Raw genomic sequence first — 19,205 nt, forward strand, 5'->3', positions numbered from 1 at the left:
GAGGAGGAGGAGGAGGAGGAGGAGGAGGAGGAGGAGGGTGAGATCCCTGGGGCGGGCTGGGGAGAGAGCAGGGGTCCCTCCCCAGGTGGGGGTGGCCGAGGACACAGGGCTGGAGTCCCCAGGGACGCTGGCCACCAACTGGAGACCACAGGGGGTGTCTTGGAGTTGGGGCGGCCCGGGGTCCCCGAAGTCCCCACGGACGGCGCGGGAGGCGGGGGTCCCCGGGCGCACCTCTCGCAGACGCGCACGGTCCAGGCGGCGATGATCCAGGAGGAGATGCTGAAGACCAGCAGCACGGTGCCGGGGCAGATGGTCATGAGGGTCTTCATGACGAAGCGCGTGTTGAAGGTGATCTTGTTGAGGGCCCCGATGCTGCGGCTCGAGGCGTCCGTGAAGATCTTGCTGTGCAGCAGCATGACGCGGCCCAGCAGGTAGAGGCGCAGGAACATGGGGATGGACAGCAGCACGTCCACGTCGGCCTCGGCCACCGACGGCGCGTACGTGAAGGCCAGCCGCGCGGTCCACGTGAAGCGGTAGTGGCCGGGCACGGGGTGGATGGCGCACACGGCCAGCTCCAGCGAGATGAGGAAGACGCGCTCGCACGTCATGGCGATGCGCCAGTCGTCCGCCCCGTTGTCCACCATGAACAGCTGCGGGGGGAGGTGGCCGGCGGTGGGTTTCGGACACGTGTCCAGGTCCCGCCACCGAGAGAGCAACTGTGGCCTGAACCCACCAACTCGGACTGTGCCGGGGGAAGGGCTCTGTGGGCAAAACTGCCTAGCTCTGGCATTGGCCACGACCGAAACCAAACACCACATGGGGGCTCCCCCAAAAGTGGAGACACAGCGTCCCAGATGACCTGGCAGCCCCCCTCCTAGCCGCAACGTGAGCAACGACATGAGTTCCCAGCAAGAGAAACGACGGCAGGCGCTCGGCAAACCCTGGTGCAGACGCCTTCGCAGTCAGAGCGGGACAACTGAGCGTCCCCGGCGGGTGAGCGCGTGCCACCGCGGCACAGCAAGTGCTCACTTAACGTCGCCCACAGGCTCTTGCGAACGGCGACTTTAAGCAAAACGGTGCAGAGTGAAGCCAACGTTCCCCAAGGCTAATGGACGTGAACGAGTGTTAAGTTCCTAAGGCACATTTCTGGTCACGAAAACATCAACAAACTCCTAAACAGAGACCCAACTCACTCGAACATTTAACATCCAGATCAACGCGAGCTATGTGTGTATTTACGGAAGAGTCATAAATAATGATTTGCCCAGTTATTGCACCGCAGGGCTTCGCGTGGCCGGAGCCTTCCCCGGCCGCCCAGACGGCCTGCAGACGCCCGGCCACCCGCGCAGGCCGAGGGGCGCGGGAGGAGGCCCGCGCAGACACGGGCAGAACGCCCCGGCTGGGCACCAAGTTTTATTTTCTCGTCAACGTTGTAACGAGACGATGTCGACGGAAACCACGTGACTCGGAGACCTGCCCTGTATCCACACAACAGGTGTCATCCAGCCACTAAGAGGGACAGAGACCCAACCCCGCACGCTGTGACGTGGAGAAACCTCAAAAACACGCCGAACGAAAGAAGCCACAAAAGGTGGCCATCCAGGGTGGCGGGGTCAGCACTGTCACCCCAGCCCAGTGGGCCCGGAAGGAAGGTAGAATACGGAACCAGAAAGGATTATCGAAGGGCCTTGAGATCTAATGGCGTCGGCCTTGCTGGGTTTCGAGCTTGCGTTGGGCCTGCCCTGTCACCTACGTCTTTTCTCCTCCGATTCCCTTTCGGAACGAGAGTGTCGACCCTGCGTCTGGCCCGTCACTGCGCAGTGGAAGCAGAGCTAATGCATCCAGCTCACGGCTTTGCCCCTGAAGAGGAACTTTGTCTTGGGGCGAATCATACCTTGAGGCTCCCCCCAGCCAAGTCAGGTGATGGTTAGAAGAGGCTTTGGACTTAGACTCGATGCTGAGATGGGTTGAGAGTTTGGGGGCTTTCGGGAGTGGAGGGGGTCAATCCACGGAGACGGGAAGCAGATTAGTGGCTGCCAGGGGCTGGGGGAGGGGGATGGGGAGTGACTGCCGATGGGGACGGGGTCTCCTCCTGGGGGGATGAGAGTGTTCTGGAACTAGATAAAGGTAGCGGTGTACAACACCGTGAATGTACTAATGCCACTGAACTATACGCCTGGCTAATTTTTAAAATTTTTGTAATGACAGGGTCTTGCTATGTTGCCCAGGCTGGTCTCGAGCTCTTCGCCTCGAGCGTTCCTCCCGCCTCGGCCTCCCAAAGTGCAGGCGTTACAGGCGTTAGCCACCATGCCCAGCCTTCAGAACATGTGTATAACTCATAAGAATCAATTTTTTCTTTTTCACGTTTCATTTTAAAACAAGAAGCAATAAAGTCATTCTAAAATAAGAAAAAGAAAAAAAAAAACCACTTCCCTAAAATGTCGTGGCGGCCGCCCGTTCTAGGGCCTCCTCCGCGTGCGCATCTGAGGAGCGTAGGCACAAAGGACACCCTGCCTGGCGTCACTATCCCCCTCGGGCCTTGAGGGGCCCCGGCAGTGTCCAGACCTGGGTCCAGGGAGAAGCCCTGAGGCGTGTCGCCGTTTTTGTCAGGGGCAGCGCCAGGACAGCCGCGTGGGAGCTGCAGGCGAAAGGTAGCATTGAGAATCCTGCCGCTGTCTTTATTTAAATATTGATCTTGGCTCATCGTGGACGTTTCTGGCATTTATTTAGATTTTTGTAAATATCACATTAAAATAATATTTCTCTCGACAACTGAGTTTCTCGTCACTCTTGTCTATTTAGTGCCCAAGGTTAAAGCCTCCCGCCCTGTCCCCGGCTCTGGCGGGGAGGGTCCCACCGTGCGCACGCCCTGAGGGGCTCCTGTGCTTCCCCTGCACCCTCAAAAGTAGGCCCACTGGGCTGTTTTGTCCTGAAATACAATTCGCATATCCTACAATTCTCCCATCTAAAGTGTATAGTTCGGTGGCATTTAGCACGGTCACGATGCTGTGCAAACACCACCCCGTCTACGACGGCTCTAAACAGTCCCATCCTCCCAAACGGACACCCGTCCCCATGAGCAGCCACTCCCCACCCCCCAGGCCCCGCAGCCACCGATCTGCTCCTGTGTCTGTGGCTTGGCCTGTTGGGGACATTTCCAATCAGTGGAGTCAGTGTGGCCTGGGTGTCCGGGTGTTTCTGAGGTTCGTTTGCGTTGCAGCTTGCATTGGAGCTTGTTACAGGTTGAACTGTCTTCCCCTCAAAAAAGACACGCTGGCACCCTAAGCCCCTGGAGCTGTGCAGTGCCCTCACCGCTAGACAGCGTCTTTGCAAATGTCGTCCATTTAAAGTGAGGTCATTAGGGTGCACCCTAATCCAATACAACCGGTGTCCCTCCACAAAGGGGCAATTTGGACACAGCCGCCCACCCAGGAAGAACGACACATAAACCTCCAGGTAGAGATGGGAGTGATGTGTCCCCAAGCCAAGGAACACCAAAGATTGCTGGCAACTGCCAGAAGCCAGGGACGAAGTCTGGGACAGATTCTCCCCGGAGGCCCTCAGAAGGAGTCAACCCTGCCAACGCCTGGCTCTCAGACTTCTCGTCTCCAAACTGCCCACGCCACTGGATGGAGCCACTGCACGACGACAGCCCAAGCCAACTCACACAGCCTTCCTTCTGGCGTCACGTCACAGCAAGTGACACTGCGTCGCGTGAGCGCGCTACACGGACTTCGCCACTCGCCTGTTGCTAGACATGGGGACGTCGTTCCTACTTTTTGGCTACTGTGAATAGTATTGTTCTAAACCCTCGTGTGCGAGTTTTTGCACAGATGAAGGTTTCGTTTCTCTTGGGTATGTACCTAGGAGGGGAATGGCCAGTCATAGGCTAACTTTATGTTTAACTGTTTGAGGAGCCGTCAGACTCCTGTCCTCAGTGGCTGTGCACCGAACACATCTGCACACAGTGTAATTCAGGGGGGACTTTCCTACACCCATTTCCTGCCAGACTGTGGCTCCTTGAGGTCAGGGATCAGAGGCCAGAGGTCAGAAGCCAGATCTGATGCTCTCTGATGTCCCCAGACTCTGGCACCAGCCCCAGGTAATATTTGTCTGAGGTGCCCTGAGCTGGGCTCTCCCACTGCCAACTTGATTTTTAAATTTTTTTTTTGAGACAAAGTCTCACTCTGTTGCCTGGGCTAGAGTGCCGTGGCATCAGCCTAACTCACAGCAACCTCAAACTCCTGGGCTCAAGCGATCCTCCTGCCTCAGCCTCCCGAGTAGCTGGGACTACAGGCATGCGCCACCATGCCCGGCTAATTTTTTCTATATATTTTTAGTTGTCCAGCCAATTTCTTTCCATTTTTAGTAGAGATAGCGTCTCGCGCTTTGCTCAGGCTGGTCTCGAACTCCTGACATTAAGCGATCCTCCCGCCTCGGCCTCCCCGAGTGCTAGGATTACAGGCGTGAGCCACCGCGCCCGGCCTCCAACTTTATTTTGATTAACCCCTGAAACAGGAGAACAGACTCCCTGGCACGCAGTAAATCTCTAAAAAATCAGGGTCCAAAGCTGGGCACAGTGGTGGCACGTGCCTGTGGTCCCAGCTAGTCGGGAGGCTGAGGCGGGAGGATCGCTCGAGCCCCGGAGCTCGGGGCTGCAGTGGGCTGCGATCACGCCCATGAATAGCCACTGCACTCCGGCCTGGGCAACATTTCAAGTCTTCATTTCTTTAAAAAAAAAAAAACAGTCGGGTTCCGGTCCAATTGCAAAAGGAGCCCAGTGCTGCAAACACCGGTTTCCAGGGCTGCAAAACCTCAGAAGACCCCAGGGCATGAAAGCAACTGGTGCGTCCCAGAGTCCCCGATCGATCGCCTCCCACTTCTCACTACCTGTTTTCCTTTTCAAACAATCAGTGAAAGTGAGGGTGTGGGCAGCTGAGGAAATTCAGAGTGAGGGAAATGCTGCGTCTTCACGGAGGTCTTGTTTTCCTCTAGGGAGGACGGCCATTGTTTTCTATAGGAACCTGGGGACCCAGGGGGCTTGGCGGTGGGGGGGGTCTGGGGTGCGGGGAGAGGAGCTGTCCCCCGCACTGTCCCACTGGGCACTGACCTGGATCTCGCGGGCGTGGTACAGGACCACGAGGCCCAGCAGGATGACGGTGGAGAGGCTGATGAGGCATTTGAGTGCAAAGGAGTAGAGAGACCCCTGCAGGGAGAGACGAGACAGTGGAGACAGAGAAGGCACCCCGCCCCCCCGGGCTCCCGGGCATGGGAGTCAACCAGACGGGCTCCTCCCCGTGGCTTCCCTGGCGAGCCCCAACTAGGTCCCCAGTCCTGGGGCCACTGTGTATGAAAGAGTTTCGTCACGGCTGGGCCCGCAGAAGGCTCTGTACTCAGGAGGTGACGCTCCCATCCTTAGTGCTTAGGCCTGGGCCAGCAACACGGTGGGCCCCACGTGTCACAGTTTATAAGGCCTGGTCTGACACAGGCACCGCACTTCACAGTTTATAAGGCCTGGTCTGAGACAGGCACAGCACTTCACAGTTGATGTGTCCTGGACTCAAATGAGCCTGGTATTTCTCAGTGTATAAGGCCTGGTCTCACATAGTCACAGAACTTCACAGTTTCTAAGGCCCAGTCTCACTCAGGGACCTCACTTCACAGTTCATAGGCCCTGATGTCCCTATATCCTGACACGCTCAGTGGCATGGGGGACCTGCAGCCAGGCTCCTAACCAGCACCCAACCACTCTCGGAAGGGGAGGAAGCTCTTTCCCTGCTCCCTGGGGGGCAGGCCCCTCCCCACCAGAACCAGGGTGTGGCCCCTCGATGCGGGGACGTCAGAGGGCATCAGATCTGGCTCCCCGTGTGCAGGGTCCCCACTGCCCCCCAGGGAGATGGGCGTGCAGGAGGGCCGGGATCCCCCACCTCCCCACCTCCAGAGACCCCCCCAAGCATCCCCCTTGCCTGTCTTGGGGGACCACTGCAGCCCCCAACTCCATGCCCGAGGGAGCCAGGCCAGCCCAGCGGGGCCTCCCAGGGGTGCCAGGGCAGGACCATGCCTACCTTGGTGTACACCCCCCAGGACAGCTCCGTCTCTGTCACCATGACGACGATGCCGAACATGCCAAAGATGAGGGCATAGTCGCTGAGGCGCTTCCGCTTCTCAAACAGCGCCCGCCGGTGGCCCAGGCGGTGGCCCACGTTCGGGGGCTTTCCCGAGCCCCCCTGCCCGCCCGCCTCATCCTCCTCGTCGTCCTCGTCATCGTCCTGGTCCTGGGGCTGCCCCCGGGGGCTGCCGGGCGAGGACCGGGCCGGCTCACTCTTGGCCACCACCACCTGGAGGCCTGGGCTGTGTGGGGGTTGCGGGGGGTGGCCAGCCTCGGGGTCCGGAGGGTCGCGGCCCAGGGCACCCGGCCCGCTACCCAGCGGCCGCCCCACACTGCCGTTGTGGCTGTGGCTGTTCATGACTACCTGGGTGCAGGCGTTGGGCTCGCTGCAGGCCACCCGGGGCCCGGCATGGCTCGGCGGCTGGGCTCCTGCGCCAACCTGCAAAGGCACGGAGGGACATGGTCACGGCAGGCCCTGGCCGACCCACCAGAGGGGCAGGGGCCATCACGGCGACATTCTAAGGCTCAGAGCTACCTTGCGAGGCAGTGAACCCAGAGTGCTGACATGTGGGTTTGCCACCCCAGAAACAGCCAAGTCAGCCTATATCCCTCCCCTGCTCAAAGACCCCCCATGGCTTCCCAGGGCCATCCCATTAAAAAAACCAAAATCCTCAATCTGGCCAAAAGCTGTCTGTGGTCGGGCTCCCACCCACCTCATCCTTCTCACTGTACCCCCAGCACGCTCCCTCCAGCCACACGGGCCTCCCCATGACAAGATCCCGACAAGCTTCATCCTGCCTCGCGGCCTTTGCAGGGGCTGTGCCCTCTGCCTGGAGCACCCTCCTACCAGACCTGGCCTGCTGACCTCTGTGCCTCTAAATACTCAGCACCGTGCCTAGCAGACAGCTGACACTCAGTAAACACCTGCTGACCAGGCGCGGTGGCTCACACCTGTCGTCCCGGCCCTCTAGGAGGCTGAGGCGGGAGGATCACTTGAAGCCAGGAGTTCAAGGTTACAGTTAGCTATGACTGCACCACTGCACTCCAGCCTGTACGACATAGCGAGACCCTGTCTCCACAAATAAAAAAAAAAAAAACTTAAAAATTAGCTGGGCACAGTGGCAGCATGCACCTGTCGTCCCAGCTACTCTGGAGGCTGAGGCAGGAGGATCACTTGAGCCCAGCAGTTCAACGTTACAGTGAGCTATGGTCACACCACTGCACTCCAGCCTGGGTGACAGAGTGAGACCCTGTCTCAAACAAAAACAAGACATTTGCTGAATGCCACGAGATGGAATCTACCAGCAGGCTTGTCGAGGGCAGGCTAAGTGTACAGTTAGGAGGTGGTTCCAACCTGGGCTCACCCCCTTCCAACCTCCCGCCTCTTGGATGAGTTAACCTCTTCCCACTGAACCTCCCACTTACGCAGGCGCAGGATGCAGCCTGCGGGACACTAGGGGCCATGGCTGTGAGTGGCTACAGAGATCCTGAGGCTGCCTCCTGCCTAAGCAGATTCTAGGACCAACGTGGCAATCTGGGATTTAACACTAAGAGCCCAGAATTGATTCCACGAGCCCTTGTATGACATGTGTGGCCCAGCCCTATGAGCTCAGGCAAGCCTCAGTTTCCCTGCCAAACTAGCTGATCACAGGGCAATGTCCCATAGCACCGTGTGTGAGAGCAGGGACCACAACGATGGTGACATGGGCATGCTCACCAGGGCACTGACCAGGCTGTCTGGAGTCTTGCCGGCTCCTCCCCCGCCCAGGCCAGCCTGCTATCTCAGACCCTCCCATGTACCCCCCGCTACCAACCCGGCCAACGTTTATTGAGCATCTACTATGTGCCAGACTCTGTTCGCACAACTGTTCTCCTTAATCCTCACAATGCCCCCCAGAAGGGAGTCCTGGGATTTGGCCAGATTTATAGATGGGGAAACTGAGGCACGGTGTTGTGAAATAACCTGCCCAAAGTCATACTATCTCCTTATGGGGCTGATTCTGGGCTGAGATTCTCCCAGCAAGCCGGGCCGGGGCAGGTGGGCCAAGTGTTGTCCTGTTAGAGAAGGCCAGACCAGCATGCATTCGGGGTCCCATGTGCCAGGCCTGGGAGAAGGGGGTGGAGGGTGGCCGTGTGCACAGGCAGGACATTTCCCACCTACACCGGGGGTGACAGACATGGAGATTGTCATCTTAGGCCACACCAAGATGGGCCACACTGCTGGGTGGGACACAAGTGAGCTTGGCCACTGTGTACATTGCAGGACCACCTGTGCCCTTGTCCGGCCCCTCATCATGTGTCCTCAGATCCTGGTGTCAGCACACAGAAGAGCAAGAATCATTTCTTCCAAGGCCAAGTGACCTCGTGAGTCTTAGAACCAGCCCCCCCTCCCTATTACCATACATCACATCAGGTTCTGGCCTCCTACAACCAAGCACTTCACAGTTTATAAGGCCTAGCCTGTGCGTCTAGCACTTCACAGTTTATAAGGCTGACCGTCGTCCTGAAGTTTCTCCAGCCTTACAAATTCTCAGGTGGGCACTTTCTACCCTGGCTTGAACCCTGCCCGCCACCCGAAGGGCCAGGTGGGGCTGGGAGCTTGCACCAGGATGCACGCAGGGGCCCCTGACGCTGCCCATGCCTGGGGGCGACCAGGAAACTCCACACACTCCTTCCACCCTCCCCGCTGAAGGCACAGAAGGTCCCTGCCTAGGGCTGGGGGCACAGGCAGGAGAAGCAGGCGGCCTGGCAGCCAGGACCCAGAAGGGGTGGGGGCCGCAGAGGGCCTGTGCAAACGACCTTCGGAAACGCACCGATGAAGATGCAATTTGGGGATGTGACTCAGCCTCCCGACGCACGGGCCAAATTCAGCCGTGTGTCTGCCATGTTCCTCCTCGCCTGGCATCTGCGTCCTAAGGTGCCCTGGGCAGGGAGGGGGTAGGGAGGAGGGGACAGACAGCAGGTGGCTCCCAAGACGGCAGAGGGGCAGAGGGCTTTCCTGCTGCCCACCATGTTAATGTGCACCAGGCTCTCACTATATTTTGAGTCCTTGGCCAGAATGTTCACATTTCGTCCCTACTGCCACTCAGTGTGGTCACTGTTCCCATTTTACAGACTGGAGACAAAGGTCAGAAAGGTTTAGCACCTTGCCCAAGGTCATACAGCCACGAAGGGCAGGGACTAAATTAGTGCTGTCCAGGGGCAGCAGGCTCGCAGCACACGAGTAGTGAGTGCCTGACACCTCCCCACTGCCAGGACGCTTTTCCCTCCCCCACTGCATCCCGGGCCTCGTCTTGGAGACCCTGGGCCCCTCAGTGATTCCCAGAGACCCTAGACAGGATTTGGATGCCCATGAAAGGGTGTGCTTTTCTGGGTGAAGGCTCTGGATTTGCCATGGAGTTCCCCCAGGAGGTTAGGAACAACACCCTGTGGGTCGCGTTTGGATGTGAATCCCTGGAATTGCCTGTTTACTGCGTCTGGGCACGCACAACTCTGTTCCCTGAAGGCTGGGGTGGGGGATGAGCAGAGACCCTGTTCCACACCACCCCAGGAGACAGCCAGTCCTGCAGCGACCTGGTGCACCAGGGGGCACCCAGGAGGGCTCCTTTGGAGAGGACGGACAGAGAGGAGGGCAGCTGGCTGCTCTCAGCTTCCCCACCCAAGAGGAAGTGGGAAGAGAAAGAAACCGCGCTAGGACGCCAAGTGCCCTCAGGCACCCCTGACAGAGAGTGAACTCACTGCCCCTCCTTGCCTGCCTCCCCGTAAAGGGTCCTTGTGGTGCCACCAACAGGTTTGGTGGCCAGAATGGAGTGTGACCTCGCAGTCTCTAAGAGATTGATGCTGCCTCTTTCCACCCTTTGGAACTGGACCAGACGGTGTCCCCTGGTCCTCAGTCCCCAAAGCAGAGCTCCCCCCGATCCTCTGTGGGGCAAGATGCCCTCCCCACCACTGCCAGGGACCACAGCTAGAGCAGCACATGGCAGAAACTTCCAGGATGTGTGGGCCTGTTGTGGGTTCCCAGCTGGGGCAGCTAGAGGCTGGGTGGCCCTGTGGAGGCCCAGCAAGGTCTCCGAGGATCCACCCCGCCACTCTTGTGTCTCAGGCTCTGCTCGCCCCGCCGTCTCCTGGACAGTCCAGGAGTGGGTGCAGCAAGGCACTGGCTGCCACCTGATCCCCCCATCGGCAGCCAGCAGGGTGCAATGAGCCTGCCCTGCCCTCCCGGAGGCTGCCTTCCTCCAGCGTCGCGGCTCAGCCCGGGCCTCGGGCACTCCGTGTGCTGCCCTAGCCCTCCAGGACAGCAGGGACAGTGCCCTGAGCTGGCCACCCAGACCTCTGTCCAGGCAGAGCTGGGAGACCCGGCTCCCTGACCCCTTCCCGAGTGCCCCCAGCCCTGGATCCGGGGACCAGGGGTGAAGGTCTCCACCCGTTCAGTCCCAAGTCACCGCGGGTCGCTGCCCACCCACCTCCAACCGTATCTATGGAGTTTGGAGACTCAGGGCTCTGCCCTTGCCCCAGAGGGAACCCAGGGCCCTCGCTCTGCAGGATGCGGGTCCGTGCTCTTCACCCACTCGGGCGGTGTGCGTGCACACGCTCATCCTCCCCTCCCGTGTCCCGGGCTCCAGACCCCACGGAGACCCTCCCTCCTGGCCCCTGCCCCAAACTGCGTCCCCCCATCGCATGCCCCAAACCGCGTCGCCTCGGCGACGTGCCTCCCCCTTGGGCGCCCCCCGCCTGCAGACCGGGGTCCTCCCGCGCCCCCGCTCGTCCCACCCAGTACCTGCGGGGCTCGGCCCGGGCGGGCAGACAGGGCTGGAGGGGAGAGTGTCCGGCGTGGCCGAGGACCCCCCGGAGAGGGTAGCAGCCGGTGTCGCAGCCGGGACGGGCAGCGGCGGGCGGGCGCGGGGCCCGGGGGTGGCCGGGCCGGGGGCGGCGGCGGCCGGCGCATCCCCCGCCGCCCAGTGCACGGGCCCGGCGGGGGGCGAGCGCCCGCCCGGGCCGGGAGAGAAGGGGGCGGTGCGACGCGGGCGCCGCCGCCGATTGGCCGAGTCCGGGTTGGCACCGCCCCCGACGACCCCGCAAGCCCCGCCCGTATTTAAAGATCCCACATTCCCCGAGGCCCCCTTCGCCCCCAGCGCGTGGCTGGTCCTCAGACTCCCCCTCTTCCCCTCCCGCGTCACGGAGGGGACCTTGGTGAGGCGACAGCCCCCGCCCCCAACAGCCCTCGGGACCTGCTAGCCATCCCCTCCCCAAAATTGGGTCCCCAAACTTCAGCAGCCCTTCAACCTTTGCTCGCCTGGGGGGTGTCCGTGCCACAGGCACCAGCTGAGGGGACAACTTTGCAAAGCGACTCACTCCCTGAATGACCTTCCCGGTGGTTTGCTCCGTAGGAGCCCTGGGGAGGGCAGCATGTGGCCAGTGGGCGGTGCCCGGCAGCAGGGTGTGGGGGCTCCTGGTAGACGGGGTGAGATGACTGGTTGGGGGCACCTTCTTGGGGAAGAGAGACCCTGGCCCTGCAGTATTAACCGCTGACACCCATGCCCAGGATGGCAGGGAGCGAGAGCCCCCTGGGAGCCGGGATAACCAGAACTGGGGGTCCCCAAACCAATCCCCCAGCACCCAGAGTGGACTTGGGTGACTCATTCATTCAACGTTAATGGCCTTGGGGACAGAGATGTAAGGAGCTCTTTCCTCCTCCTCTCCCAGACAGTGTCTCTTCCTTGGCCTCGCCTGGTCCCCACCAGGCTTGGGGCGACTGTGTCCAGCTCTGTCCCCTCCCTAGTCTGAGGGTTTCCTGGGGGAAACTGATCCCCATCTGTCTCTCACGCCCTCTGTCTGTTTTCTTCCTGGCCCACAGCTTTGGACCAGGTCAGGAACATCTAACTGTTTGTTACCGCCTCAGGGCGGCTGGTCTGTTTTGTTTCTTCTGCAGAGTTCAGAAAACAGTTGGGCCGAATGAATGAATGAGCTCGTGGGTGAATGAGGGGTGGCTGCAAGGGCAGGGTGGTCCCTTGTGCTGGTGATGGTGGACAGTCAGGGCCGCGCGATGTCTCAGAGTCGGCAGACAGGACCCCTGTTGCCACTCTCCAGAGCCTGTTCCTCATCCCAGCCTGTCGAGGCCACCCTGAGGAAGGCCTGGCGGTGGTGACGATGTCTGGGGTTGTGACAATCAGGAAACGGAGGCCTGGGTGCTCCCTGCTGTGTCACAGAGGCGGGGCTGGATGGGGCCAGCAACAGGGGCCGTCAGAGAGATCTGTCCAGACACGAGCAGCTTTGGGGCACGAGGACTCTGCAGAGGTAGGTTCTCAGCCACCTCTCCTGCATCCTGCTGACTCCCTGGCACCACCCCCCAAGCAAGCCCAGTCTCCCCCCTCCGCCATTCCCACCTCCAGGCCTTCGCACTTGCTGTTCCCCTGCCTGGACCCCCTTTCTAAAGCACAACGTGGATGGAGCCACCCACGGCTCCCGCGGGATCAGGCACACATTGCTGCACCACACTCAAGGCCCCCGGCCCCCCACAGCTCGAGCCAGCCCCTGTGCAGGCCCCTGACCCACGGGAACATTCACGCCGTGCCCATGGGCTGATCCTGGCTGCCTGCGCAGGCTGCGGCATTCGATGCTGTTTGAATTTGAGTCCAGCATGTGAATGTACAGAAATTCACAAAGACATCATTCATAGGCCCCCCGGAGGCTCCTCCAGCCCTCCCGAACTGCCCACGCCCCTGCCACCCCTGCACCCACCTTTTCCCTCTCGAAAAGCCCCCTTTTTTCCCTTTGGGCCCACCTGCCCTGAAGGATCAGGGACACACACCCACCCCTTGTCAAGGGGCAGAACTTGGGATAGTCACCTGGGGAAGGATTGCCTCCCGCCCGAGTCTGCCCCGCCACCTGGTAGAATCCCACCCGTCAGAGACAAGGCCAGCAGTGGCGGGTGGGAGTCAAGGCTGGATGGAGGTGGGCTCTGGGTGGGGGCTGCCTGGGTCTCCATTCAAGCAGAGCCTCTCTCATCAGCCCATGGTTGGCTGGAAGGGACCCAAGGAGTCTGCAAATGAACTGTCAGCCGGCCGAGACACCCCCGGAATCACGGCCCGGAATCGCCTCGAACACTGCGGAGTGTCCTCTGCAGACCAGCAGGGGAGGTGGCAGGGGTGGTGGCAGGGGTGGTGGCGCTGGCTAGACAGGAAGCCCCTCCCAGTGGGGTCTGAGGGCTGGGCCATCAGCCCCTGGGCAGTGATTGAGGGTCTGGGGGCAGGGGACCTGGGACACCCTTACAGCACTGGTCCGCAACCTTTTTGACACCAGGGACCGGTTTCGAGGAAACCAGTTTTTCCACGAACCAGGGGTGGTGGGGTGGGGTGTCGTGGGGAGGGGCGTGGTGCAGAGCTCAGCTGGTAAAGCATGGCCCATTTCCTCACAGGGGTGCTGGGGACCACAGCCTCACAGGAGCTCAGGGACCCAGGGGCAGCGGGCTGAGCAGGAAGTGGCCTGGCCACACGACCACCCCCAACACCTCTACCCGCCTCTACCCACTGGAATCTCGGACCCATCCCAGGCTGCCTGGATGGAGGCTGGAACCTGAGTGAGTGTCAGGATGGCAAGGGCAGGGAAGGGGTTACTCGCTCACCCATTCATTCGTTCACCCATTCATTCATTCATTCAGTCAGATATCCACCCAGCCCCTTCTCAGCCTGGTGCAGGGGACACAGAGTCCGAGACCAATACAAACTCTGCCCCTCCTGAAGCTGACCTTCTAGAAGAGAGCCACCCTCTCCAAACAAGGAAACAGAACAGCACAAATTCTAGACGCACGCCAGACCTGGGAAGAGCTGCAGTGAAGCTGAGAGAAACAGGAGCGCAGATGGGGAGACTTTAACTTCAGCGGTGAGGGAGGCCTCTTACGAGGGACACCAAGGGGCAAACCGGCAGGCGAGTCACCGAGACGGGTGCGGTCCGGCGATGACTGGGGCAGGGAGGGGAGTGGGGAGGCTGGGGCTGGGGCGGGCATCCCACAGGGCTTGCTCCTGGGCTCTCAGGGATTCGGGGACCTGGGATTCATTCCGTCAGCATTTACTGAGCACCTCCTATTTGCAGGAGGGCTTGTACCCTGAGGCGGAGATACTGTGGTGATCAAAACACACAAAATCCCCCCCAGCTCAAGCTTTCAGGCCAGCAGGTGAGACTGACCTTCAGTTGATAAGTAAATATACAAGGGAACAGGCACGGTGGCTCACGCCTATAATTCCAACACTTTGGGAGGCTGAGGCGGAAGGATCGCTTGAGGCCAGGAGTTCAAGACCAGCTTGGGCAATAGTGAGACCCCATCTATACTAAAAATAGAAAAATGAGCCGGGTATGGAGGCGGGTGCCTGTAGTCCCAGCGACTTGGGAGGCTGAGGCAGGAGGATCGCTTGAGCCCAGGAGTTCAGGGCTGCAGTGAGCTGTGATGATGCCACTGCACTCCAGCCTAGGCTGGAAAGCAAAACAAAACAAAAACGAACAACGAATACACAGGCTTCTGCAGAAAGCCCACGGAGGAAATGAGGCCAGGGAGGGGTGGGGAGGGGCCGTGCCTGATGCCCTCCACGGTCGTCCTCGTGGACTGCCCACTGTGCCCTCTGCTGCCCTGGAGGAGGAGGTGGGAGCCTGGGGGTGACAGGCTGGGAACCAGCTCCGTGGTAAGCACAGAATCCCTGCAAAGCATTGGAGGGAGGCCCTGGGACCCGCCCAAGGACTGTCCCGTCCCGTCCACTCAGACATCAGTGTCCCTTCCCTCCTCAGTCTCAGGCCAACTCTCCTCCCCAGCAACCCCTACATCCAGTGGGACCCCAGGCCTGTCTATCTGCTCCCCTCAATTTGTTCCCGGCCACCCCTTCCTCCCTATGGTGGCAGCACCCCGGGGACAAAGGCTTGACTCTGTAGCCCAGCATCCTGCTGCGTGGGTGTACTGGTTTGAATAGTGTCCCCCCAAAATGTGAGTCCCTCCAGAACCTTAGAATGTGACCTTGTTTGGAAATAGGGCCTTGCAGATGCAGTGAAGTTGAGGTCACACTGGAATAGGGTGGCCCTAATCTAATGACTGGCGTGAAGGTCACCTGAAGATACAGACAGACGCAAAGGGAGAAGCATGTGAAGACAAGGACAGAGATTGGAGCAGCGCAGCCGCAAGCCACGGGACACCTGGTGCCACCAGAAGTTAGAAGAAGCAAGGAAGGGTCGTTCCCAACAGGCTCCAGCATTGGTCCCCATAAAATGTCCCAAGCACACAGCAAGTGCTCAATGAATGCTTACAGCTGCCACAGCCTAATCGGGATGTGGACCATTTCGAAAGCAACCCTTGGGCTCTTTGACTCCAGTCCAGCCTCCACCGGCCCCCTCCTCCGAGAGGGGATCGAATCGGATCCTGTGGTCCCTAATTCTCAGTGCTGTGACTCCATGAGGCTCCTGTGGCATCTGAACAATTAGATCCCAGCACGATGCCAGCCTTCCCTGCTGGCAAACTCCTACTTGCCCTTCCAGACTCAGCCTCTGGAATGACTTCCTGGCTTTCCCTAGGTCCTTCCTTCCCTCCCGGGGCTTCTTCAGCATTAGGCGGAAACCTGGCCAAAAGCAGCCCCATCCCAGAATCTGCCCACTTCTCTCCATCCCTGAGACCCAGCGTGGTCCCTGCCCAGCTGACTCCACCAGACGCCTCCCCAGCCTCTGCTCTGGGCTTCTGCCACTTGCACCCCTGCCTTGCTCTCCACAGCAGCTGCAGGGGCTTCTGAAAATCCCACATCAGACCACGCCTCTCCCCTGCTCACACACCTGCCATGGCTCCCCATTGCTCTGCAGTCCACCCCTCACTTCAGCCTCTAAGTTCCTTGGCTTGGCCCCTGCCTGCCAGCCTCCTGGCCTTCATCTTCCTCCTCTCTCCCCCTCACTCATTCTGTTCCAGCCACACAGGCTTCCTTTCTCTTCCTCAAACATGCCAAGCTCGTTTCCACCTCCGGACCTTTGCACATGCTGTTCCCTCTGCAGGGTATGCTGTTCCCTCAGCTCGCACCTGGCTGGTTCCTCCTCTTCCTTCAGATCTTAGCTCATGGCTACCTTCCTGGAGAGGCCCCTCTGTCCACCTACAAGAGGACACCCTCCTCCCCGGTCATTCTTTAATATATTACTGTGTTCTTTTTTCCTCGTAGTACATAGCACTTGCTTAACTGATGCCCCATGAAATTCCACAAAGGTCTACCTGGGCATGCTTCAGTCCTTGCTGTGTCCCCAGGGCCCGGCACAGAGTAGCTAGCTGTTCAGTGTTTGTTGATTGACTAAATGACTGCCACTTCTGTTCTCTCCACATGCCCATGGGCAGCTTACTGCTGACCCCAGATGTCAGCCAATGTCACAGGACGAAGAGGAACGAAGGGGCTGCCTGTGACAGCTGCGCTGCAGGCTGGGGTTGTCTCCAGGGAGTGAGGCCACAGCAGCCGGGGGTAGTGGCGATGGGAATCAGGACCCTTCCAACCTGATTCAACTCCCTGATTCTGACTGTGCACCATTGAGCAGGTCACCGGGCCCCTTTGAGCAGATTCCCTGCCGCCTGTGAACAGGAAAGTGGGCGGGAATCCCCTGAGGCTCTGGAAAGCAGTCGTTGCTATTGTTATTATTGTTAGTATATTGTTATTATTTCAAAGGCTGGCACTTTGTCCTTAAGTCATTGATTTCTCTGTGCAACCCCTGGGCCACTCCCACCCCCAAAGGTGACCCGAGCCTGAGACTCACTCACCCTGGGGTGCAGGGGTCTCCTCTCAGCGCCACAGCAAGGGGCCTGTCCCCTTCAGTCGTGCTGGTTCCCACTGGGCTCGGGGAGCCGCAGCTGCCTTGGTTTCCCCCTTGAGACCTGGAGGAGCAGACAAAGGGTGCGGTGGAGGCAGGGCCCCAGGGGGTGCGGCACAGGGGTGGGGCGTGACAGCTCCCAGACTACAACGGTGTTTACAGCAGATTTGTGCTCTAACGTGGCGGTTGCCAAGCTGGGTCACCTTGTAAGTTTTAAGGAAACTTAAGATCAGTGACTTTGTCTGTCCAATGGAGCCCCTGGGTGAACCCTGGTTGACACATTGTCCCCACCCCATCCCAGGCCCCTCCCGAGAGTCCCTTCCTCATTCCTCTGGGTAGCGGACACTGAGCACTTCAACTGCCCTTCCCCATGCTGTTCCTGTTCACAACCCATAGCCCCCCCAATTTCTTCACCATGGGAGATCTGGGTGGGAGAGATGGTGGGCGTGGCTGGCTTGAGGATGAGGAACAAAAGGTCCCTGGCATGACCAGCCCCCACTCCCTCAGGGTACTCACTCCATCTACACAGGGCTGTCCCCAGAGTCCCCACATGTGCCCCATGGTGAGGGGCTGAAAGGGAATCACCTAGTGCCCTTTCTCGCTCCAGGATCGGGGGTGGGGGCAATGGCAGCTTGGATGGCTCAGGGGTTGCCTGTTCCAGCCAGGGGGGCCTTGGAGCTGACCCTGGCTCTGGGAGGGCAGGGGGCTTGTCCAAGGTCACCCCGCAAGTCGCACATCAGAGAGGAGATTCTCTCCCTTGGGCTCCTGAAGCTTTGACTCCCCCATCTAGAAGCCGCGGCCCCCCAGGGGTTTCCTCTGATGAGGACTGGGGCTGCCGGAGGAAGCTGGGACAGAGAGGGGCCCACCGGGGACAGGACCTGGCAGCCCAGCAGGAGAGCCAAGGCCAGGGCTTTCGGGCACAGTCCTGCGTGGGCCTCTAGCTGAGCAGAGACTTGAGAAAGTATGGACTCCCCAAGGTGGGGCCCCCAAGCCCCACCCTCAGGGTTAAAAGCTGGGAGCAGAGGACCCCAGAGCTGACTCCACCCGCTGGGCTCTGGGGTTAGCCGATGTGACCAGAAAGCCGCTCTGCCCCTACCCAGCTGGGTGACCTTGGGCCAGTGGGAACCCTCTCTGGGCCTCGGCCCCTCCTCCCGTCAGTGTGAGGGGCTGGGGGCAGGCAGGAGGCTTAGGGAAGGGAACAGGAGCGCGGAGCTCCGTGCAAGGTAGGCTGGCAGGTGGGGGTTCCCTCCCACTCCGCCGCGGGGCCAGCCTAGGGAATCCCCTGCACGCTGGGGGAAGGAGACCGAGAGGACAGGTAGGGAGGAGGGGGCAATGGGGCTAGCCCTCCGTCGCCACCACTGAGGATGGCGCTGGCCTGGTGGGGTCCCCATGTCCCCGCCTTCACCCCGCGGCCAGGGAGGGGGGAATGTCTGGGGATCCCCAGACCGGAAAGCAGGAGCCCCCTCCTGCCATCCCCAGGGCATGGGGGTGGGGTCTGGAGCCGCCTCGGGGCTCGGCGTTGGGGGGGAAGGAAAGGGGTGCTCCCTCCCTCCCTCCCGCAGCTCCCCTTTGAATTCCCCGAGTCGGGCAAGCCTTGACCGATCCGCCGCCCAAGGAGAAGGGGACCCGGTCCCGGTAATCCCCCTCCATGCCCACTCACCGGCCAGAACGGCCGCGGCAGCCAGAGTCCCTGCGCTGGCCCGAGCGCGAAGACAAGTGCACGGCCGGGCAAGGGCGTGTGAGCCGGAGGGTGTGCGCGCGCCGCCGCAGAGCCCACCCCTCCCCGCCGCCTTGGGCCCCGCCCCGCCGCCCCGCCGCCACAGCCCGGGCCCCTCCCCCGCAACGCGTCCCCAGAACGGGGAGCGGGGAGGGAATCCCCCTCCGGGTCCCTGGCACGAGCCTGCTTCCCCCTCCCCCCGCCCAGGGGCGTGACAGCAAACGTCTGGGAACGCTCAAAGAGAGCAGAGGACCCTCTGCCGCCGCCGGCCCAAGGCGCTCGTTCGACAGACGGGGAAACTGAGGCCCAGAGAACGGAAGCCCTTGGCCAGTGCCCAGCGTCCCAGCGGCACAGGACACGGCTGGCCCGTCACTCTGGGAGCTGCTCTCGGGCACCCAGGGAAGGAGCTAGCCAAGGAGAGGGGGAAGGCGGGGCGTTAAGCCTCCCCCCCCCCCCACCGGCTCTGGGCACTGGGGAGAGAGGGACCTGGAGGCTTCGGGCTGGAAGGTCCCAGCGGGGAAGGGGGAAGCCTGGGTGGCCAGAAAGCAAACCACAGAAAACTTCTCTGTC

General features: G+C 60.6%; 1 protein-coding gene across 1 annotated transcript in view; it reads right to left on the reverse strand.

Moving 5' to 3' along the window:
- KCNN1 (potassium channel, calcium activated intermediate/small conductance subfamily N alpha, member 1) overlaps positions 1–6,481 on the reverse strand; it is a 20,529-nt gene extending 14,048 nt beyond the window's left edge. Inside the window, exons 1-3 of the mRNA XM_012654130.1 lie at positions 6,066–6,481; positions 5,111–5,206; positions 232–650 (exon numbers count right to left, since the gene is read on the reverse strand). Coding sequence (XP_012509584.1) covers positions 232–650; positions 5,111–5,206; positions 6,066–6,467 — 917 coding nt within the window. The 5' untranslated portion in view covers positions 6,468–6,481. The remainder of the gene's footprint in view (positions 1–231; positions 651–5,110; positions 5,207–6,065) is intronic.
- Between the last annotated feature and the right edge of the window lie 12,724 nt (positions 6,482–19,205).

The sequence above is a fragment of the Propithecus coquereli genome, unplaced genomic scaffold (assembly GCF_000956105.1).
Source record: "Propithecus coquereli isolate 6110/MARCELLA unplaced genomic scaffold, Pcoq_1.0 Scaffold438, whole genome shotgun sequence".
Taxonomy (NCBI): Eukaryota; Metazoa; Chordata; class Mammalia; order Primates; family Indriidae; genus Propithecus; species Propithecus coquereli.